The sequence below is a fragment of the Hemitrygon akajei genome, chromosome 1 (assembly GCF_048418815.1).
Source record: "Hemitrygon akajei chromosome 1, sHemAka1.3, whole genome shotgun sequence".
Taxonomy (NCBI): domain Eukaryota; kingdom Metazoa; phylum Chordata; class Chondrichthyes; order Myliobatiformes; family Dasyatidae; genus Hemitrygon; species Hemitrygon akajei.
In genome coordinates this window covers 65,195,258-65,215,360 of record NC_133124.1, presented here as the reverse complement: position 1 = coordinate 65,215,360, position 20,103 = coordinate 65,195,258, and the positions used below count along the sequence as shown (strand labels likewise).

The window sequence follows — 20,103 nt, the reverse complement described above, 5'->3', positions numbered from 1 at the left end:
AGTCCAAGATTAAAGTTAACAATTGACCATGTGACAATTGCTGTTTGCAGAAAGGCGTCCAAGATTCTATCACCCTTTGTTTTTCTTGAATTGATTAGATACAGTTCTTAAATTCATGGAAGGGTCATAGACCAGTAAATATAATTTACTTATCACTTTATCTAACAAAACTATTTTGATAAGCCTATATCTTGCCCCACTCTCTTGCTGGTATAATCGGTATAACTTATTTTATAAATGTTCACTAGATTGTCATTTTCCCCAATTTACTTATAAAGAATATTTATTTTCATTTTGCTGATGTCAACCTTATCTATATCCTTAATTGTTACATTATTCTCCCTTTCTGACAGAATATTATACTCTTCATACTTTGATTGCCTTTAAATAAATGTGTACACAAATTATTGTTCTTAACTAAATCTAGTTTAACATTTATTACTAAATTGAATATGAGATTTGATGTAGGAGCAGAATTAGTCTGCTCCAACATTCAATCATGACTGATTTTTTTCTTTCAATGTCATTCTCCATCTTTTTCCCTGTAACCCTTAATTCCCCCCCCCCCCCCCACTCATCCAGAACTTATCTATCTCTGCTTTAAATACATCCAGTGACTTGGCCTCCAAGACCTCTATACATATTCCATAGATTCAACACCCTTTGGTTAAAGAAATTGCCCTTCATCTCAATTTTAAAGGGATGCTTCTTTATTCAGTTGATCTGCCCTCTGATCCTTTGCAGTGTCTCAGCTCAACCCACAAAGATTCTACATCTTCTCATCTTATCTCTCTCCTTGCTATTCATTTAATTTCATTTTTTTTACCAACGGGGCCACCTCTTCCCATTTGCCCGTCTTTTCTATTGAATACTTAGCTACCAACTCTGGTCGTCTTGAGGCCATGTCTCCTATGATGCCAATGACATCATACCCGTCAATTTAGATCTATGCTGTAAACTCATTTAACTTGTTACATATACTGCGTGCATTCAAATACAATATGTCAGTCCTTTTTGTGCTTCTCCACTCTCATAATTGTTCCCTTGTTATATAACCATATAACAATTACAGCACGGAAACAGGCCATCTCGGCCCTTCTAGTCCATGCCAAACACTTACTCTCACCTAGTCCCACCGACCTGCACTCAGCCCATAACCCTCCATTCCTTTCCTGTCCATATACCTATCCAATTTTTTTTAAAATGACAATATCGAACCTGCCTCTACCACTTCTACGGGAAGCTCATTTCACACAGCTACCACTCTGAGTAAAGAACTTCCCCCTCGTGTTACCCCTAAACTTTAACTCTTAACTCCCCTTAACTCTCAACTCATGTCCTCTTGTTTGATCTCCCCTACTCTCAATGGAAAAAGCCTATCCACGTCAACTCTATCTATCCCTTCATAATTTTAAATACCTCAATCAAGTCCCCCCTCAACCATCTACGCTCCAAAGAATAAAGACCTAACTTGTTCAACCTTTCTCTGTAACTTGGATGCTGAAACCCAGGTAACATTCTATTAAATCTCCTCTGTACTCTCTCTATTCTGTTGACATCTTTCCTAAAATTCGGTGACCAGAACTGTACACAATACTCCAAATTTGGTCTCACCAATGCCTTGTACAATTTTAACATTACGCCCCAACTCCTATACTCAATACTCTGATTGTTGCCTGAAGTGAGATTCTTAACCCTTTGAAAACTCTCTGTTCTTCGTTTTAATCTGGAAACTTTAATAACCCCTCTTGTGTTGTGTTATCTTAAACTTCTCAATTTTTCATGCTGTTAAACACACCCCACTAGTGTTGAATTTAAAGCCCTGTCTACAGCCCTACTGGTGGGTCTCATGTTCTGGTGTGAATTTTAGATGGAGCTTGTCCCACTGGAACAGTTCCTCTTTCTTCATTTACAGAACTAGTGTCCTATGAATTCAAACCTACTTCTCCCATGTTTGCCTCTTTAGTCTTGTTGACTGTATGTTAATTAGTGTGCTCAGGTAGCAATCCAGAGATTATTACCTTTTTTTTGGTTCTTTTTAATTCCTAGCTGGTTATATTCCTTTGACAGAACTTACTTCCTTGTTTTTTGTATATCATTAGTACCTTCATGGACCATGACAACTGTGGCTTTTTTCTCCCATTCCAGTTTCCTCGACAGACCAAATGAAATGTCCAGAACCAGGGCATCAGAAAGGCATCACAGCTATTGGAACCTTTAACCCTGGAAATGGAGAGCTCTTCTTAGTCCCTGACTATGCTATTTCCAATTACAACTACATTTCTCTTCTCTCTCCCCCCTCGCTCTTGAATGGCATTCTAAGCCAAAATCCTATGGTTAACTTCTGCCATCTCCAACGGGATCCCACTACCAAGCACATCTTTCCCTCCCCCCCCCCCCTTTCTGCTTTCTACAGGGTTCGCTCCCTACGAGACTCCCTTGTCCGCTTGTTCCCCCCCCCCCCCCCCCCCAATCCCTTCCCACTGATCTCCCTCCTGGCACTTATCCTTGTAAGCGGAACAAGTGCTACACCTGCCCTTACACTTCCTCCCTCACCACCATTCAGGGCCCCAGACAGTCCTTCCAGGTGAGGCGACACTTCACCTGTGAGTCGACTGGTGTGATATACTGTGTCCGGTGCTCCCGGTGTGGCCTTTTATATATTGGTGAGACCCGACACGGACTGGGAGACCGTTTTGTTGAACACCTATGCTCAGTCCACAAGAAAAAGCCGGATCTCCCAGTGGCCACACATTTTAATTCCACGTCCCATTCCCATTCTGATATGTCTATCCATGGCCTCCTCTACTGTCAAAATGAAGCCACACTCAGGTTGGAGGAACAACACCTTATATACCGGCTGAGTAGCCTCCAACCTGATGGCATGAACATTGACTTCTCTAACTTCCGTTAATGCCCCTCCTCCCCTTCTTACCCCATCCCTGACATATTTAGTTGTTTGCCTGTTCTCCATCTCCCTCTGGTGCTTCCCCCCCCCCCCCCCCCTCCTGAGGCCTCCCGTCCCATGATCCTTTCCCTTCTCCAGCTCGGTATCACTTTCACCAATCACCTTTCCAGCTCTTGGCTTCATCCCACCCCCTCTGGTCTTCTCCTATCATTTTGCATTTCCCCCTCCCCCCACTACTTTCAAATCTCTTACTATCTTTCCTTTCGGTTATTCCTGACGAAGGGTCTCGGCCCGAAACGTCAACAGTGCTTCTCCTTATAGATGCTGCCTGGCCTGCTGTGTTCCACCAGCATTTTGTGTGTGTTGTTTGAATTTCCAGCATCTGCAGATTTCCTCATGTTTGATCCTATGGTTAGGTTGTCATTCCTTCCTACTTTCCCACTCTCATCCACACAGGATGATCTTTGCTATTTATACCACTTAATAAATTATATTATTATAAAGATGTTTGACCATAGTTCTGAAAGTGCATTAGCAATAGCTAGCACATTATACCCCAACTTGAAATTGCATCTGCAGTTCATTCAGTTAATTCTTTGTTAAGGCAGGTCTTTTATGCCTTGTGCCTTAACCTGCCCTTCAGCCCTAATGTTTCTTAATTTATCTTCCCTAATCATAATCTCCTAGTTTTCCTTTCACCTTTAATGTTCCTGGCACAGTTTCTGAGGGACACACTTTTTTTCTTTTATAAGACCTGTTATCTTTCCTGCCTTAACATTTCCCTTCCTCTTGTATACCAGTTTGAAGCTTTCCTCATTTCAGTCTTTATGCTAACCCCCTGGTCTCTTCTAAAATGGAAATTGGTCCCAAAGATACAATTCAGTCGCAGTATTCCCCAAATTGGATTCACTGTTTCCACCCTTTCCCTTCAGCTATGTGTTCATCTCCTTTATTTGTATATTCCTATGATAACTTGCATGTGAATCAGGTAGTAATCCAGGGACTATAACCCTCTGAGTTTTCAGGTACTTTCCAAACTGGGCCTTTTGTCTGCATTTACTTATAGAACATAGAACAGTACAGCACATTACAGGCCCTTCGGCCCACAATGTTGTGCCGACCCTCAATCCCTGCCTCCCATATAACCCCCCCCCCCACCTTAAATTCCTCCATATACCTGTCTAGTAGTCTCTTAAACTTCACTAGTGTATCTGCCTCCACCACTGACTCAGGCAGTGCATTTCACGCACCAACCACTCTCTGAGTGAAAAACCTTCCTCTAATATCCCCATTGAACTTCCCTCCCCTTACCTTAAAGCCAATGTACTGAGCAGTGGTGCCCTGGGGAAGAGGCGCTGGCTGTCCACTCTGTCTATTCCTCTTAATATCTTGTACACCTCTATCATGTCTCCTCTCATCCTCCTTCTCTCCAAAGAGTAAAGCCCTAGCTCCCTTAATCTCTGATCATAATCCATACTCTCTAAACCAGGCAGCATCCTGGTAAATCTCCTCTGTACCCTTTCCAATGCTTCCACATCCTTCCTATAGTGAGGCGACCAGAAATGTATACAGTACTCCAAGTGTGGCCTAACTAGAGTTTTATAGAGCTGCATCATTACATCGCGTCTCTTAAACTCTATCCCTCGACTTATGAAAGCTAACACCCCATAAGCTTTCTTAACTACCCTATCTACCTGTGAGGCAACTTTCAGGGATCTGTGGTCATGTACCCCCAGATCCATCTGCTCCTCCACATTACCAAGTATCCTGCCATTTACTTTGTACTCTGCCTTGGAGTTTGTCCTTCCAAAGTGTACCACCTCACACTTCTCCGGGTTGAACTCCATCTGCCACTTCTTAGCCCACTTCTGCATCCTATCAATGTCTCTCTGTAATCTTCGACAATCCTCTACACTATCTACAACACCACCAACCTTTGTGTCGTCTGCAAACTTGCCAACCCACCCTTCTACCCCCACATCCAGGTCATTAATAAAAATCACAAAAAGTAGAGGTCCCAGAACAGATCCCTGTGGGACACCACTAGTCACAACCCTACAATCTGAATGTATTCCCTCCACCACGACCCTCTGCTTTCTGCAGGCAAGTCAATTCTGAATCCACCTTGCCAAACTTCCCTGGATCCCATGCCTTCTGAGTTTCTGAATAAGCCTACCGTGTGGAACCTTGTCAAATGCCTTACTAAAATCCATGTAGATCACATCCACTGCACTACCCTCATCTATATGCCTGGTCACCTCCTCAAAGAACTCCATCAGGCTTGTTAGGCATGATCTGCCCTTCACAAAGCCATGCTGACTGTCCCTGATCAGACCATGATTCTCTAAATGCCCATAGATCCTATCTCTAAGAATCTTTTCCAACAGCTTTCCCACCACAGAAGTAAGGCTCACTGGACTATAATTACTTGGACTATCCCTACTACCTTTTTTGAACAAGAGGACAACATTTGCCTCCCTCCAATCCTCCGGTACCATTCCCGTGGACAATGAGGACATAAAGATCCTAGCCAGAGGCTCAGCAATCTCTTCCCTTGCCTCGTGGAGCAGCCTGGGGAATATTCCGTCAGGCCCCGGGGACTTGTTCCATCATTAACCATGACTGGATCATAACATAATAATCATCTAAGCTGATTTTGGCATAAGGGGGCTAACGTATTTGGGAACCTATTCTATTCAAACCCCTTTATCTTTCATTTTATATTTTCTTTCAATACTCTTTGAACAGGTGCCTCTGTCATGTTGTTAACAGACCTGCTATCTTATCAATGAATTTTGTCTTCATCTTTCCAGTTAGAAATGTACAATTGGATAGTATCAGTGACTAGATTCTCAAACTTTTGTCATTTGTGTTCCCATAGGTCGTTGGTAACGATAATTATGTACCTGACTTGATGTATTCAGAATGATGCCTATTACAAACAATTCAGACAGTTCTCCCATTGTCTCCAGTTTGCACTCCAGCTCAAAGATTAACCTAGCAAGGATGAAGTCTGAGACCACTCCAGATGCCCAGACCTGAACATCAACAGTTTTATTGTTCATAAACCCCATGTTACAATCCTGACACAGCACTCTGCAATCCAAATCATTAATGTAGATGACAATGTAGTTGATATGGTTAGTCAGTTTGTGGATGACACCAAAACTGTTGAGAAAGTGTATGGCGTAGAAGGTTATTTAAGATTAAAATGCGACCAACAGGGGAAAGTGGGCAAAAGAATGGAGTGGATGATACTCTGACAAAATATAAAAGTTGGCACTTTGGCCAGTTAAACCTGGCCTGTGCTTGCCCAGTAAATGACAGGGTGATGGAGAGTGCTGTAGAACAGAGGGATCTTGGGGTCTTAGTACATAGTTCTTTGAGAGTGTAGATTGGATGGTGAAGAAGGCATTTGGCATATTTGCTTTCATCGATCAGAACACTGAGTACATGAGATAGGACGACATGTTACAACTTTCCAAGTCATTGGTGAGAATACACTGGGGTACAGTATCATGTGCACTGCTAGTCATCCAGCTAGAAGAAGGACGTCATTAATCTGCAAAGGGTGCAGAAAAGATGCACAAGGCTGTTGCTGGGGCTGGAGAGCTTGAGATATCAGAAGAAACTGGGATTGCCTTTTCTGGAGTGAAGACTGAGGGGGTCACCTTATAGAAGTTTATAAAAGCATGCAGGGCTAGATAAGTTGTGGTTATAGTCTCTTTCACAAGGCAGGGAAGTCTAAAGTTCGAGAGCATGGGTTCAAGGTGAGAGGAGAAACATTTAAGAGACCCTAGAGCAACTTCTTCCATACCGAAGTTGGGCAGTAAGTGGAATGAACTGTCAGAGGCAAGTGCAATTACAAAATTTAAAGGACATTTAGACAGATAAATACATAGGAAAGATTTAAAGTAGGGGTTCCCAATCTAGGGTCTGTGGACCCCTCAGTTAATGGTGGGGGCCAATGTATAAAGAAGTTTGGGAACCCCCGGTTTAAAGGGATATGAGCCAAGTACAGACAATAGGACTCGTTCAGGTACACTACTTGGTTGTATGGATGAGTTGAGCTGAGTGGCCTGTTTCCAGGTTCTGTAACTCTTTTGTCTAAATTCCAGTTATTTTCTCCTCCTTTAAAATTTATCCCATAAAGGCATCTTTTTGATCACAGTAGAGGTTTGTTTCTTGTTTTTGAAGACTTTCACTATGCACACCTTAAATGCAAATTGCCTGTTTTGACTGATTTTATTTTTTTATTTAAAGATGCAGCATGGAATAGGCCTTTCAACCCGTGCCACCAGCTACCCACCTATTTTAACCACAGCCTAGTCACAGAACAATCTAGAGTTGCCAATTAACATGCTAACGGGTACGTCTTTGGACTGTAGGAGGAAACAGGAGCACCCAGAGGAAATCTACACATTCCATGGAGATGACATACAAACTCTTTACATAGGACACTGAGATTGATTTTGATCTCTGAAGCCCCGAGCTGTAATAGCACAAGCTAACTGCTTGATTTGATACTACAGGAGTGGAACCCAGTGTGGTCTTCTGCTGCTGTAGTCCATCCACTTCAAGATTCAACGTGTTGTGCATTCAGAGAGACACTTCTGCACACCACTGTTGTAACACATAGCTTTTTTTTTGTTTTTTTTTGCACTATGCTCTGTTAACTCTAGAGATTGTTGTGTGTGAAAATCCAAGGGGGCCAGCAGTTTCTGAGGCAAGACAGCCCTGCCTGGCAGCATTGTTGGATTCTGATGTTTTAATTCTAGCTTCTTTTCTGAGGTTAGAAAGAGGCACAAAACCTGTCACTTAATGATTGTCTTATTAAACATTGATAGAAGAAAGGAAAGTTGAAATGGGAGAGTGATTGAGGTCTGCTATGCAAAGGAAGCTAGAAAAGCTCTAAATGACTAAGATGGCACTGGTCTTGTCAGCTCAAATTCCATTCAAATATGTAGATAACAGTTAGCCAATGAGATACTCCCTATTCAAATAATGCAATACCAAGAGTAGCTTCCAGAATCCCACCGATATAACCATTGGGGACACACTGTATTTGCATATACAAAACTGTGACCACTAGGAGACTCACTGAATGACTGAATATACACATTATAACCTCTAGGAGGCATGTTAAACTGTTACATGCGGAAAAGAGCTACTTAAAATACAAGCAGATAATTAATTGTTAAACTGCAAAGAAAATCACTATTAAGCAGTTGAATACGACACCAACAGTAATTCCATGGTCAGTCAATTAGATCCTATTTCTTACCCATTCTGATGTTTGGTCTGAACAACAACTGCCACTCTCAACTATGCATGTTTTTATGTATTGAATTGCTGCCACATGACCTGTGGATTAGTTATTTGCATCAATGACCAGGTGCACCTAATAAAGTGGCCACTGAGTGCATTTTGATATTGAATTGATTACATGGAAAGTTTACAAATGTAATTGCTGTAGAAGTACAAACAGTAAATTATGTATTAATCCAGATGGTTTTTGCTTTCTTTTGGTACAGATATGCATCAGTGTTGGATTGATGTTTTATGTTGTGCACAGGGCACACACTGAATTGGATGCAGCCATTCTTGCCTGCCAGATGGAACTGAAGACTTCGTTGATCAAAGGTGGTCACCCAAATGGAGCCAGCTTGACATTCTGTAATAAGAGGACTTCAGCACTGACAAGTGGTGGAATTAATATTGTGTGAATGAAAATTGTACACATGGAACTGTAAACCTGTCAGTACTAATTTAGGTTGTTAGAGGCTAATGCCTAAGTGTTATACTTCAGTAGGTATGGCTTCACACAACTGCTTTAACAGTGAAGAAAGTAAAAGAATGGTATTGATACCTAAAATAGAAAGATACTAATGAAAGCCATTCATGGTGGAGTATAGTTGTTGCTGGAAAAAACAAGTGAGAGATCATCTTGATAAAAAAAAATCAACAATAGTAATAAATTGGTAACTGAACCCCATATTCTGTTCAGTTGTCATTTTTTTTTGAGTTGTGTAAGGATACAGGATTTAACAACTGGCTTTCTCACTAAAGAGGTAAGGAAATTTGCCTCTGGTCTCTTGGACTGTTGTTCTTGGAAGTCATTTTCCAAACCAAAATTATGCAAAGTGGTGTAGTTTTGGAAGTGCAATATTTTGCACTCTTGTACACTTGGCATTGCAGTGTATCGAGTAACATGGTCTCTCACAGATGCCTGTGTGTCAAAGAGGAAGAGAAAAGAACAAAAATGCTTTGTAGATCTGGAGAATGAAATGAACTGTAAGATGATGCATAGATTACAACAATAGACTTTAACTTCACTACATTATCCTCTTAGGGTATCCTTTTTGATTGATTCCTCTTTGGTGGGTTCTGAGGATAATGTGCAACCTACAGAATCTGCCAAAGGTACTAGAAGGTAAAGCACTTCTACCATTTTTCTTGAGCATCTGTTCTTGATGTTATTCCAAATGCTTTTTCTCTATTTTAAGTGACATGGGCAGGGATTCCAAGAGTTGGTGAAGCTGTTACAGTTTCAAATTCTTAAAACTCCTCTTCAGTTTGTTTAGTTTTCTTTTGATAATGGCAGAGCTCATATACCTCTGTGTTGGAATCTGGTGTTGATCATGTGAACAATGTGGCCTGTCATTAAAGCAACACAAATGTAAGCAGACCCTCAATGTTGGTGTTGTTGACTGGGAGAGGACTGTGACATTGGTTTGCTTCTCCTGCCAATATATTTGATGAATTTTAAGACAGTGTTGGATGATGCCTCTTCACGCTGTGGCTTAGAAAGATGTAGGAAGCAGGAATCACTACTGCCTGTTACACTAACCATAGTGCCACATTTGAGAACTGATCTTCTCAGGTGGCCAAAAGCTGTGCTCATGCACTAAAGGCCAAGATATATTAAGTCATTCATGTGTATCTTTGCTGATGGCTGACTCCCTGATGAATAGTCCATTTTTTTCCAGCATAGCGAAACTTTGTCAGAGAGCAAAATAGTACAGGAAGGATATGCTGATAGAGGACTTTTGCTTTATAGATGAATGAATCAAGTTATCATTCTTTGCAACTCGTGCATTATATCTTGAAATGGTAATTGTTACCTGTCCACAATCATGTATTTCAATATATTCTCTCAATCAATCATAACCAACTCTCCTCATGCCTTGATTGGTGCCTTAGCTCAGGTTTAAGCCCTAGTTTTGTATTGAAATAGATTACTTTAAAAATTACTGACAACCCTTCATATCACCATCACTCTTTTCCAAGACCCCTTATAATAACAAGTTTTATCAATTAATGCTTTTCATTCCACAACACAAGATCTAAGATGAACTTTCCCAATTAGTTTCTCAACATGCTGATCTAGAAAAGTATCTCTTATAAATTCCATAAATTTGTCTTCCACCTTATTACAGCAAATCTGATTTGATGTGTTTGCGTTTCAGTTATAAAATGTCCCATGCTTATTGCATTACCTGTCACATGCACCTCTAATTTCCTGATTTATGACACACGCAATATTACAACTACTATTTCATCATTACAGCTACATTTTTCTATTTCTTAACTTGACCCAAATCGATTTCAGTTTGCGTCACGATCTGTCAGCGAAGATCTTTTCTCACCACTGAGATGATCTCCATTTTTAATTGTATCGCAAGTTTACCTTTTAGCCTTGCAACTTCTATATGACAGAAACCTTGGGTATTTAATTTCAAATTTTGGTCACTCTGCAGCCAAGCTTCCATTGAGACAAAGTCATCATATATCCATGTTTATTTTGATTTAAGCCATTAATTCATTTACATAGTTGCAACAGCTCCAAGTATTCAGATATTGTATCTTTAATTTTATTACTTTAATAGCTTCCCCGCTGCTCAAATTTGTTTTTGCTGCATAATTTGCTTACTATTCTGAAGTTTCCTTCCAGCTTTATTTCTCTCCTTTAGACCTTTCTATCTCCCTGCCAAGCAAACACTCCAAGTAATTGGGAAAGCTGACAAATTTATCACCTTTGGCTGGGAGAATTGAATGCAAGAGTATGCTTTAGTTATATAGAGCTTGGTGGGAACACAATTGGAGTGCTGTATTTTTAATGAGTCTCATTTAAGGATGTTAATGTGCTAGAAGTTTGGAGAAAGTTTTCTACACTCGTCTCTGGAATGGATGGGTTGTCTTGTGAGGAATAGCAACATAGAGCATGCTTGCATTTGCTGGAATAGAGACGATTGAGAGGAACCTTGATAGAATATGTAGATGTAAGGATGTTTCATTTAGTGAGTGAATTTAGATCTGTTTAAAATAAGAAGTTGCCCATTTAAGGTTGGATGGATGAAATACTTTGAGGATCATCTGTTTGGAACTCTTCCCAAAGGGCAGTGGAATCTGTGCCTTTAAATATTTTTTTAAGGTAGAAGTAGATTTACTAAGCAACAAAAATGGATGGGTTGAAAGGAATGCATTGTTCAAATTGCATCAGATTAGCTATGATCTTTTTAAATTATGCAGCATGTCTAATGAGGTCATCTGATGACTCCTGTTGCTAATTAATGATTTCTATTATAGATTTATTTTTTATGGTTTCTCAGTCAGGCCGTGAAATAATTTATCAAATACCACTCTCTGGATCAGGAGTATTGCCTATAAGGTCTTGTGCTTTTCTTGGAAAATTCTGATTATAACAAAATAATGCTTCAAGATTTTTAGGATGAGGATTCCTCCAAAATTAATATCCTCTGCTATCTTTTTGCATCTAGGAGCATGAAGTTACTTAGAAGCAGCAACTTGCATTTGCTGACCTTGCGTTTCTTTCAGGGTCATACTTGGCCTGATCTATTGTTTTTAGGGTTGGACCATATGCACTAATGACCATAGCACGTTGGTTTTGTGCTAGGGCCAGAAGCAAGTGTCACTTTTCCCACGGGGGGAGTCATTCAGACTAGATTGTCCTTGGCAGCAAAAACCATTCTGTTGAAGATAGCGCTCCCTTTTCTGTTTGCCCTACTTAAGCTGTGATTTGAGCTGGTTATTTCCTGCCCATTATGTTTCACCTCAAGTTGGTGACATCATTGTAAAGCATGAAATATCTTTGGTCACGGAAAAAAGAGCAACATTTGGTTCATCACTGGTAATGTTGTCCATAATGTTCAGAATCTATTGAGAGTGAAGGTTACCTGACTATGATATTTTAGTGTGGGATGGTCACTGCATACCAACAGACTGGATTTAACAGATGGAGATCTTGATCTACGGTTACTAGCTCCAAAATCTTAGACAAGGCTCTTTTGCAAGAATTATAGCACTGTTATTAGGTGAAAGTGTGTACAAGTGCCTGTCAGTGTGTGTTCACATGGAGGCAGGCTCGCACAAAGATGTCCTTGCCCATTGCCAACTCCTCACTTGCTTTTCTACCTATTCCTTGAGCCCTTTGTCTCTGAATTTCCTTCCATTCCGTGTCCACAGCCCTGTAATCTTCTCCCTCTCAATCCGTCTTCTCTTTCACCTAGTCACTAGGGTCTCTACATTTCTTGAACTTGATACCCTTCTACCACTTTCCTGTAACCCACTACTCTAACTACTCCCTGTGTATCTTCTCTTCTCCCATGTCCAATAGTTCCCCCATCACTCTTCAGCCCTATCAAGCAATCAAAGTATCTTTCTTGAGATTGGTTAAACTTTGCACATTGTTTTGCTGACCAAGTAAGCTCCATCTTTAAATTTATTTCTATAATTGAATTGCATCTTTCTAAATGAGGAGTAGCCCAAATGACCATGGTACATGGAACATGCACTTTAGTTATATATACAGTATTTTAATATGATACTATAGATTCCTAAAGGTTGGCAACAGCAATGATCTCCAAATACAAGTTCACATTGTTATTCAACTGTTGAAGCAGTTATTATTGAATTAGGTTAATATACTATTTTCTAAATAAATTATTCTGCACAATGTAGTTAACATATTAGTCTAGAGACATTTATCTATTAATGGTTATCCATTTGAACCAGATAGGAGTGGGAACATGATGCACGTGATCATTCTCCCTCCTGTTCATCAAAACATAAAAATAAAAATGCAATCACAAAGTAATGTATATATTTTTTTGACTTATGCCAGTTTGCATGGGTTCAAGATGTACCATGCATTTTCAAAAGTGTGTGTGTGTTTGTGAGCAGGCGAATGGTTTTGAAGCTTGCCTAAAACTAATGATTTGTATATGTTAATTTCCTAAAGCTTTTTGTTACTGTACTATGTGAATGTTTTAGTAGTAAGGGGTTAATTTTGATGTATTAATCACCATATCTTGTAAGTATAATCCCTTCATTATGAAAGAGGTCTGCCAATTCTCAGTGGCATGTCCACTTCTGCAAGGATGCTTGTACCCAGCATTTGAAATTAGTTGTTGAAATAATAATACATCAAAACTAGATTCTTGTTGCCAAAAAAATCTTCACACAAGTTGACAAAAAAAATTCCTGTCCATAAGAAGCTAATTACTTGACGGGCCAACTATTTTCCTCAAATGGGTTTTCAGATATCGTGTGATATCTGAAGTTTTGTTTAAATTGACAGGATGGGAAATATTTTATGTTAGTTTTGCATCCCATATGAGACAAAATACAAGTAATGGCTCATTTTATTTTCAGAACCATTACTTTAAACAGCAAATTTAATACCAAATGTGTTAATGAATGCCATATTAAATATCAGATGCTACAAGTTTTCTGAACAGATACTTCAAATAAAGGTTTTTTTTTGTTGCTCTGTCAGGCTGTTTCTCCTGGTGGTGATTTAATAGCCACTTTATTTACAGTTCATAATGTAATGATATTTTTATGTTGAAACATATTTTCAGTTTACAACTACCATTAGTACTTTTTATTATAACTTGGATGCATAATGGGTATTGGAATTGATAAGCATGCTATTCTAGCTCAATTAGCTGCACATGAATTTCTTTTTATTTGACATGTACATTACATTTGGCAACTGAACCATTCAGATTTTTTTCAAAATTTACTCAGGATTGTGTGGCAAAACTAAATAGTGGTAGTGAATGCCTGAAGTAAAATGTACTGTGTAGTTGCGAAAATATATTTTAGGAATAACTTGAATCCTGTTATAATGGGCATTCTGGATTTGTGTCATTCTGATCTGAATTGTGATAAGAGAGTAAAATATATATCTGGTTATGCTTTGTAAATTGGGGGTGCAGATGTCATCAGTTAAGTAAATTTGAAAACCATGTATCAAGTGTATGCTTTTCCAAAATGTTCTTAAAATCTTATTTTGCATTTGAACCAGATCATCAATAAGCTAATCAATGAGGTATACATCCTCTCTAAAGAATGTTTAGTTGTATTAAGTTTTAAAAAAGCACACTATAAAGAAATATATTTTTACCTAGTTTCCTGTTTGCCTCTATCAGTGAAACGGGTATGGAACCAATATAGCTTAGAATTTGAAATGTTGATTACATGTTTTTTATTGTAAACAAATGTAAATTATAGCTGTGACTTCTCTTAATAAACAAAGTTGAATTTATGCAAAAAGTTATCTAACTTTTGAGTGGCAATCTCACTATGATGGACAATTTGATGTATGTAAATTGAATCACCATTTATATTTGTTGGAAAAGTATTAAGGTTTTAAAATTTGAATTCTGCTTGCTGAAACCTTCGTATATTGGTGCAAGGCAATAATGTTTAATAGTGAAAATATAATGTATGCAGTATATAGAGTTTCCAATAATCAGCTGCAGACAGTTGCTTGATAAATTTGTAGAAGTGTCATCATAGTTGTTTAAAGTTTTGTGTGAATAACTTGCATCAAGGTTCTGATACTTATGAACTTTACATTCACAATGCCAGTATGGAATCGCAAGCATAAAAAGCATATAGAAGTTTAAATTGCATTATATATTCTAAATAGTGGTTCCAATTCCATAATGTCTCTCAAATGGCAGTTTCAATACTCCCCTTATTGTTATGACTTGTTCTTTGTGCTCTATGAACATCTCCGGATTGAAGTTCTGCTCCACAGGTAGATAGTAAAAAAAATCTAGGCTGAAAATCTAGTACTTGGAGGTGCCCTCTTTGAATAAACCAAAAGTGATCCTAGACAATATAAGGTGGCTGTGTTTGAACATAGGACATAGAATAGTACAGGCCCTTCGGCCCACAATGTTGTGCTGACCCTTAAACCCTGCCTCCCATATAACCCCCCACCTTAAATTCCTCCATATACCTGTCTAGTAGTCTCTCAAATTTCACTAGTGTGTCTGCCTCCACCACTGACTCAGGCAGTGCATTCCACACACCAACCACTCTCTGAGTAAAACACCTTCCTATAATATCCCTCTTGAACTTCCCTCCCCTTACCTTAAAGCCATGTCCTCTTGTATTGTTTGGGAGTTCTATGTAACACATTGGGTGTTTTGCTTTACTTATTACAATAGTGGATAACCTTCAAAAGATTCTTCAATGACTAAAGAACTTTGGCATGTCCTGAGATTCTGAAAGGTGTATAAGTGCAAGTTTTCTTTCTTCCCTACCTCTTTACACCCTTCAACACAAACTGACCCCATTGTATCATTGCTCTAGGTGTCTAAAAATTTGTGTCAAAACAATTGCATTACTATGCACTAAAATTGAAACTATTGTTTACTATGAAGTGCATTTTTTCAGCTGTATTGATGTCAAAATTTTAAAATGTACTATAGCTGTTTTAATAAATGACTTGAAAGTGAGATGCTATCATCGTCATCTTCTGAAACAAATGCCATTGGTCATGTTACCCCTTCCAGTTTAGTAAGACCATAAGACATGGGAGCAGAATTGGACCATTTGGCCTATTGAGTCTGCTCCACTATTTTATCAGGCTGATTCAGTTCCCTTTTTAACTGTATTTTTTCTGTGCCTTCTCTATAACCTTTTACATCCTCACAAATCAACCTATCAACCTCTGCCTTAAATGCACCCAGAGACCTGGCCTATGGCAATGAATTCCATGGATTCACCAACCTCTGCCTAAAAAAAATTCCTCCTCATCTCTATTCCAAATGGACATCCCTCTATTTTGAGGCTGTGCTCTCTGGTCCTCAGCTCCCCACGAAAGGAAACACCCTCTTTATATCCACTTTACCTAGGTCTTCTAACATTTGATAGGTTTCAATGAGACCCAGCATTCTTATAAATTACCGTGAGTACAAGCTCAGTACTTTCAATCACTGCTCATATTATAACCCTTTCATTCCCAGAAAATTTCTCATGAACTGTCTGAACTCTCTCCAATCTCAGCAGAGCCTTTCTTGTGGATGTGGCCCAAAATTGCTCACAAAGCTCCAAGTGAGGCCTCACTAGTGCCTTATACAACCTCAGCATTATATCTTTGCTTTTATATTCTAGTCTTCTTGAAATTAATACTAACATTGCTTTCACCTTCCTCAGCAGATTCAACTTGCAAAACAAGATTTGGGGAATCCTGCATGAGAACTCCCAAATCCCTTTTCACCTTGGAGTTTTGAATTTCCTCCACTTAGAAAATAGTTAACATGAGGAAATCTGCAGACGCAGACTGGGAGACCGTTTCGCTGAACACCTACGCTCGGTCCGCCAGAGAAAGCAGGATCTCCCAGTGGCCACACATTTTAATTCCACGTCCCATTCCCATTCTGATATGTCTATCCATGGCCTCCTTTACTGTCAAGATGAATCCAAACTCAGGTTGGAGGAACAACACCTTATATACAGGCTGGGTAACCTCCAACCTGATGGCATGAACATTGACTTCTCTAACTTCCATTAATGCCACTCCTCCCCTTCTTACCCCATCCCTGACATATTTAGTTGTTTGTTTTTATTCTCTCTCTCTGGCCATCACTCTGCCTGTTCTCCATCTCCCTCTGGTGCTCCCACCCCTCCCCCTTTCTTTCTCCTGAGGCCTCCCGTTCCATGATCCTTTCCCTTCTCCAGCTCTGTATCACTTTCGCCAATCACCTTTCCAGCTCTTAGCTTCATCCCACCCCCTCCGGTCTTCTCCTATCATTTCACATTTTCCCCTCTCCCCACTACTTTCAAATCTCTTACTATCTTTCCTTTCAGTTAGTCCTGACGAAGGGTCTCAGCCCGAAACATTGACAGTGCTTCTCCTTATAGATGCTGCCTGGCCTGCTGTGTTCCACCAGCATTTTGTGTGTGTTGTTAGAAAATAGTTTATGTTTTTATTCCTTCTACTAAAGTGCATGACTATACATATCTTGACACTATTTCATCTGCCACCTCTATGCCATGCTGAGTACTTCTGCAACCTCTCGGCTTCCTCAGCATAACCTACCCTACAATATCATCATGTTGTCCTCAAGCATAGCCTCAAAGACATCAATTATCCAATTTAATTGTTGATGTACAACAAAAAAAGAAGCAGACCCTGTGGAACAGCACTAGTCATCTGTAGCCAATCAAAAAAGGATCTGTTTATTCCTACTCTGGCTGATACGCAGTAGGCAATTTTTTTTATCCATGCTGCTCTCTTGCCTGTCGTGCTATGGTCTCTTATATTGTTTAGCACCCTGTCAAAGGCCTTCCGAAAATCCAAGTACACAACATCCATTAATTCTCCTTTGTCTATCCTGCTTTGTTACTACTTCAACAAATTTCAACAGATTTGTCAAGCAAGATTTCCTCTTAAGGAAACCATGCTGACCTGGGCCTACTTTGTCATGTGCCTCCTCCAAGTACCCCCAAAATCACATCTTTAACAATTGACTCCAACATCTCCCCACCTCTGATGCCAGGCTAACTGACCTATAATTTCCTTCTTCCTACTTTCTTGAAGAGTGGGACAGCAATTTTCCAGTCCTACAGAATCATGCCAGACTCTATTGACCCCTGAAAGATATTACTAATGTCTCCACAATCTCTTTAACTACCTCTTTTAGAACCTTGGGGTGCAGTCCATCAGAACCAGGGACCTTCTGACCTTCCAGTTTCTCAAGCACCATCTCCCTAGTAATAGCAACTGTACTCACTTCTGCCCCTTGACACTCTCAAACTTTTGGCATACTCCCAGTGTCTTCCGCAGTGAAGACTGATACAAAATACTTATTCAGTTCATCTGCCATTTCCTTGTCCCCATTACTATCTCTCCAACATCATTGGTCCAATATCTAGTCTTGTTTCTCTTTAATTCTTTATATATCGGGGGGGGGGGGGGGGGAACCTTATGTTTCATTTTTGCATCCTCGTGTTTTTTTAGTTGCTTTCTGTTGGTTTGTAAAAATGTCCCAATTCTCTAGCTTCACACTATCTTTTGCTCTAATATATGCCTTATCATTTGCTTTTATGCTCTCTTTGACTTCCTTTGTCAGACCTGGTTGCCTCATCCTCCCTTTAGAGTACTTCATCTTTGGGATTATCTATCCTTCACCTTCCAAATTGTCCCCAGAAATTCCAGCCATTGCTATTCTGCTATTATCCCTGCTAGTAACCCCTTCCATTCTACTTTGGCCTGCTCCTTTCTCATGCCTCAATTCCCTTTACTCCACTGTAATATGCATTTGACTTTAGCTTCTCCCTCTCAAATTGCAGGATGAATTCTATCATAGTATGATCACTGTTACCCAAGGGTTCTTTTACCTTCAACTCCTTAATCATATCCAGTTCATTACACAGCACTCAATCAGCATTGCTAATCCCCTAGTAGGCTCAGCCATAAGCTGCTCCAACAAGCATTTTACAAATTCTCTCTCTTGGGATCCAACATTAATTTGATTTTCCCAATCTTTCTGCGTATTGAAATCCTCCAAAACTAATATAACATTGCTTCTTGGAATGCTTTTTCTATCTACCGCTGTAATTTGTAGACCACATCCTGGGTACTTTTTGGAGGTCTGTAAGTAACTCCCATCAGGGTTTTCTTACACTTGCATTTTGTTAACTCTATCCACAAGAATTCTACATCTTCCAATTCTATGTCACCTCTTTCTAAAGATCTGATTTTTTTTATCAGCAGACCCACTCCTCCTCTGACTACCTGCCTGTCCTTTCAATATGTAATGCCCTGGTTCAAATTTTTACTGTTAAGCTGTAGGTACAGTAGCTGTTAGCAGTTGTGTAGGAGCAGTCTGTTCTGCTTTCTGCCTGTTTATTGTTGAAGAAGAGGGATAATGAGCAGTGTGTGCTATCTAATTAGGATGGTGGAACTGGGGGGAGATTTTCTTTTTGGTAAGGGACTCTGAGGTTGGTCTTGGGGCTTTTGTTTGGCAGGATGTGGAGAGAGAAGACACTAGAGAGAGCAGGCCGTAAGATTCGATACGGTGCGAGACCGTGATCGATGAAGCCAGGTGCCGAGATCAATTGAGGAATGGTGAAATGGTGAGCTCCAATTCGTGTACATTTGACTGTTTAAGTAAAATGGCCACATTTCCTTTCAGTTTTCTTTACTAATCCTTGTAGTTAAGATAAGATTCATGAGTATAATTTGTATGCAGTATACTGTGTGTTACTTCATGGCATTAATTTGTAACAGGATAGTAAACTACACAGGATCCACACAAACTGGGGTTTGGGTGGTCTAGATGTTTCAATCTCATGGGTTTGGGTGGTCTAGATGTTTCAATCTCATGGGTTTGGTGGGACCGGAGCGTGTCTTCCCTAGACTTGCGCAGCCGAGGAAACCAGTGGTTTCAAATAGATTTCTTATCCTTGGATATTAAGCTCCCAACTACACTCGTCTATCAGCCATGACTGTGATATCCACAATGTCATACCTGCCAATCTCTAACTGTGCTACTAAATCATCTACCTTATTCCATATATTGTGCATTCAAATATAACTCCTTCAATCCTGGATTTCTCACCCTTTTCAGTTTTGTTCTTCTGTTACACTGCAGCCCATCCTACTGACTGCAATTTTTGACTATCAGCTGCCTGTCCTTCCTGACAGTCTTACTATAAACTACCTCTGCTTGTAAATCAACATCCCTATTCTCAGCCCTTTCACTCTGATCCCCACCCCTATGGTAAAATTAGTTTAAACCTTCTCCAAAAGCTCTATCAAACTTGCCCCCTTGGGTTCTGGGGTAACCCATCCCTTTTGTACAGGGTCGTATCTTCCTCAGAAGAGACCTCAGTGATCCATAAATCTGAAACTCAGCCCCCTGCACCAT

General features: G+C 39.8%; 1 protein-coding gene across 1 annotated transcript in view; it reads left to right on the top strand.

Annotated features, from left to right (window-relative positions):
- Positions 1-15,684, top strand: part of tmem64 (transmembrane protein 64) — a 63,441-nt gene extending 47,757 nt beyond the window's left edge. The window contains exon 3 of the mRNA XM_073044542.1: positions 8,443-15,684. Within this exon, the coding sequence (XP_072900643.1) occupies positions 8,443-8,634 (192 nt within the window). The 3' untranslated portion in view covers positions 8,635-15,684. The remainder of the gene's footprint in view (positions 1-8,442) is intronic.
- Positions 15,685-20,103: the final 4,419 nt, after the last annotated feature.